General features: G+C 32.9%; 1 protein-coding gene across 1 annotated transcript in view; it reads left to right on the forward strand.

The window, feature by feature from the left end:
• The window catches only part of LOAG_17307 (Edem3 protein), a 10,894-nt gene extending 6,843 nt beyond the window's left edge, over positions 1-4,051 (forward strand). The window contains exons 13-18 of the mRNA XM_020449966.1: positions 1,412-1,496; positions 1,790-1,896; positions 2,140-2,305; positions 2,701-2,957; positions 3,068-3,181; positions 3,676-4,051. Coding sequence (XP_020306421.1) covers positions 1,412-1,496; positions 1,790-1,896; positions 2,140-2,305; positions 2,701-2,957; positions 3,068-3,181; positions 3,676-3,834 — 888 coding nt within the window. The 3' untranslated portion in view covers positions 3,835-4,051. The remainder of the gene's footprint in view (positions 1-1,411; positions 1,497-1,789; positions 1,897-2,139; positions 2,306-2,700; positions 2,958-3,067; positions 3,182-3,675) is intronic.
• The last annotated feature ends 17 nt before the right edge of the window (positions 4,052-4,068 follow it).

Genomic DNA, 4,068 nt, shown 5'->3' on the forward strand with positions numbered 1-4,068 from the left:
TAACGAGTAAGGCAATTAGTTAACGCATGTAGCGAAATGTTATGCGTTTTAGGAGGGAATATTGCTGGCGTTCAATTTCTAAAAAGCACTCGATAAATTTGTTGATTGGTTTTACGAATTTTAAATTTTCTGTTCTGAGGAGGAAGGGCTTTAAAGCATGTACAGAGTGGACGGAGATTATATTAGACACGAAAAGTTTGGGAAATTAAAGGAGCAATTCTTTCATGGGGGACAGTTTCTTTTAAAGGTAAAATTACCAAGAGCAATTATTTTTCGTAATGGTACGACATTCACTTGATGCCTTGTGATATGCATATCTGTGAAACACTTTTTGATTTTTTGTTCATACTGTTTTTAGCATGATGTAGATGAATTCTTTTATAGAGGAATCTTTTGTCATGATGTAGATGAATCTTTTTGTTCTTTTTTCGGGATTTGAATCTGGAATTAACGAAAAAGCATATAGTTTTTAGAAAATCTCGTAATGAAGATTAATTTTAGGCTTTGCGATCGCAGATTGAATTTTAGATTATTTTTATTCCTGAAATCTAATTCTAGAAAAATAGTGATTTCTTATTTGGTGATCTCCATAATATCCTGCACAGCTGCCACTTCAATAATAACTTCAACACTGGGGTGTAGTTTATATTTTCAACTATATAATACTAGCTGTCTTGAAATTTTTCGATTTTTACATCTTTTTATTGCTTTCTCTTGTCCAATACTTTAAGTAAGGAAAGAAATGAATAAAATTAAAGTTTTTCCTTTTTATACGTTCATTAATTTCAAGCCCTGACCATCATTCCAAAGTATCACTTGGGCTGGATTCCCACTTTCAGGTCAGAGCAATTTCTTAGTTCTCTCTAGTTCGGTGTTTTAACTTCATTTATCTTGAAAATTCATTTTTTGCTTCAAAATTAACTTATACAAAAAAGGTTCTTTCTTTTTTTCCTTAGTTCCCACATCATTTTTATTTATTCTTTTTGTTTAATCAGTCTTTCTTCCATCATTTATGCTCTTTTTATATTGTTTTTAGCAGATTCAGATGAGATGAGTTCATTTTACTGTAGTGTGTTCTGCATATTTTAATTTACCAACTGTTAACAGTGGACGCAACGCATTAGAATAGAACGAAATCTCATTCCTGAATTTTGCTTGTTTTCATTTGCTTGTGTATCTGACATATAAAAAAGCTGATGAGGTTTGCCAATCTTGTTCAACATGCTTTGCATTTCATTATACAGCAGTTTAATTAGTAAACCACTGTTTTTTACCAATTCGACCTTATTCTACATTAATCTTCTATAATTGGTAGTTATTCATGTTAAATTTATCGGAAAAAAAGTAAAGGAGTAATCCAAGTTTGCTTGGAAATATAACGGATATTAAAAGTGAATGCTGAGTTTTTTAGGCTGTTTCGCCGGAATGGGCCGTTCTTGGCAGTGAGTTCATTCAAGAAATGATTGTGATAGCAAGCTCAGAAAAACATGGACTAGGTTTGTTTTTCATTAGCAACCAAATTTTTATACTGTTTTGTCTTCCTTCAAAAATCTTATTGTCATTCAGATTTTACTGTGAAAGTTGATCTCGTTATAATTATTTTGTTAAGTATGAATAAAAACTGTTGAATATGGCCTTCGAATATCACTTCTGTAATCTCTTGTAATCTCTCTTCAAATTCGATGGATTTTACTTGTTTCTTAGTTTAAATATATACTATACTCGAGTATACTATACTCGTAATTGGACCACATAATTTGATGAATTATTTCGTTGTTTTTTTTCTCAGATTTTAATGATGATCGAGTTGTCCAGGTGGTGTCGCAGCCTATATTTGGGAAGCTACATTGGCGAGCTGCATCTGCACAGTTCGGTCAAGATCTGAATCACAGGGCAGTAAGTTACTTCTTGTATTTGTAAACTTAACCCTGCTACCCACGGGTTGGGATAGATTTACAGAAGTATCGTTTTTCTTTTGGACAAGAGTTTCCGCAGTACGTCCAAGTATTCTCTAACACTACTAGACTGAGAAGACTGACAAGGGAGAGAATATATTATTATTTATTTTTGTTTATTTGTTCATCTATTACTTGATCATTTATTTTCTCCAAAAATTAATTATCATTTGAATTTGTTTAGGTAATCGCAGAAGTCCAGATTGCCGTACCTTTTCGTGCTTGTAGACCGCTGACAAATGCACCACGGATGAAAGGTCGTATTGCAATAGTTCAGCGCCAGGATTGCATGTTTCAAGAAAAAGCACGTTATGTCCAGAAAAGTGGTGCTGTTGGTATCATTATTATTGGTAATACTTGAAATCTGTATTTTCTCATGTTTTCAAATAGGTTTTGTTTTTTCTTAAATTCCTAGACATATGTGGGTTCGTTTGTTTGTTGCATATTGAAAAAAACTTCTAAAAAAAATTACGGAAAGTTATTTGAGAAATATGAGCATGTATTTCGGTGGTTTAGTCATTCTACGAAGAGTTGTACAAATTTATTGTCTTCAAAAGGAACATAATACTTAGGAGGAACAGAAATGTTGATTCATGTTTGGAAGTTAAATAATTCTTAAAGATTGTAGGAGATGGTCGTAATTTCTGCTAGAGGGAAAGGTTATCTTCAGCTAGTTATATTTTTGAATTTTTCCCTTTAAAATTTGGACTATATTTGGTTATGCTGCAAAAATTTTGCATTACAGACAACACTATTGGTACAAGTATCGATGTGTTGCCACCATTTGCAATGTCCGGTGATCAGACCATCAAGGATGATATCGTTATCCCTGCCGTTTTCCTTTATAACAAAGAGGGTCTTGCTTTCATGGAGCACATAGTGCACTATCCAAATGCGCTGGTACGCCTTTCTGATCGACTCTCAAATCCGTCCTATTTATTTGAGGATTTTGCATGTCATGGTAAAAATAAATACTCGTTGAACAAACTCGATTTCTTAGAGGTTTGTTTGTTTCAAATTCAAAAACTTTAAGTCTCATTGTTTCAAGTTTTATTTCCAACATTTTTATTTTATATCTGTTTTCGGTGATTTTATATTTTCAAAAATTTAAGGATATCGATTTCTCGGAAGATGTCATTGTGATTGATAGTTCCTTGCCAGCCGTGCTTCTCAATTTCCGATTCGCTTCAGTTAGTGCAGGAAGTAGCATCGAAGATAAGCAAAAAGTCAGTGTTTTAGAGTTTCACCATTTTCCGTCAGTTCTTATTGCTTGCTGCATAATTTCAAGCTCGTTTCTCGGTTCATTATTCTCATACTTCCGTTTCCTACGATGTCACAGTAGGAAAATACGAGGAGAAAACTTTAAGGTCTCTTGTAAATATATCCGCTGACTAGAGTTTACTGTCATACCTTTCAAATTATATGAAACACGTTTAACATATCTTTATATTATCGTACATATTTGAACATATACTAGTTTTCCTTTATACATTTGAATATATATTAGATCTTGGGTGGTATCAAACACCATGATATTAGTACGACAATAGACCAAACTCGAATAAGCGATTTCAGTCACAATTGATTATTTTTGGTTCAATTTATAGACATGTATTCTCAGTTTTGAGTTTCCTTAAAGTTTTGATGTGCTTACTACAATAGAATTTACAAGACAGATTAGCGAAGTCATAGGTAAATGCTGAATGAATAAATGTTTAAGGTGATAGAAGAGAACATCGAGGAAATGCAAAAGCTATATAATTTGGAAACGGAATCCGATACAGTGATATTTTATAATGTGGTACGGCAAATAGGTTACTGGCAACTTGGCCTAAATATGCAACCAACAGAAGCTCAATTAAGAAAGTTTTTTTGCTGATACCGACAGTAATCAGACTACAGCAAATTATGCAGAAGCCTGAAAAATTAGTGGGATCAATAACAACTGTTAGCTGTCGATTATGGGCTGAACTGTTTGATTGCCAACGAATCAGATGATTTGATGAGAATGAGATGAGCAAACTCTTTATATTCTTCAGGTCTTTTTCTCCTCCTGTAATTACAAGATTTCAGATAACGGAATTTGTTTGTAACTGTCGTTTTTTTTTTTTTT

Source organism: Loa loa (assembly GCF_000183805.2).
Source record: "Loa loa unplaced genomic scaffold supercont3.60, whole genome shotgun sequence".
Classification (NCBI taxonomy): domain Eukaryota; kingdom Metazoa; phylum Nematoda; class Chromadorea; order Rhabditida; family Onchocercidae; genus Loa; species Loa loa.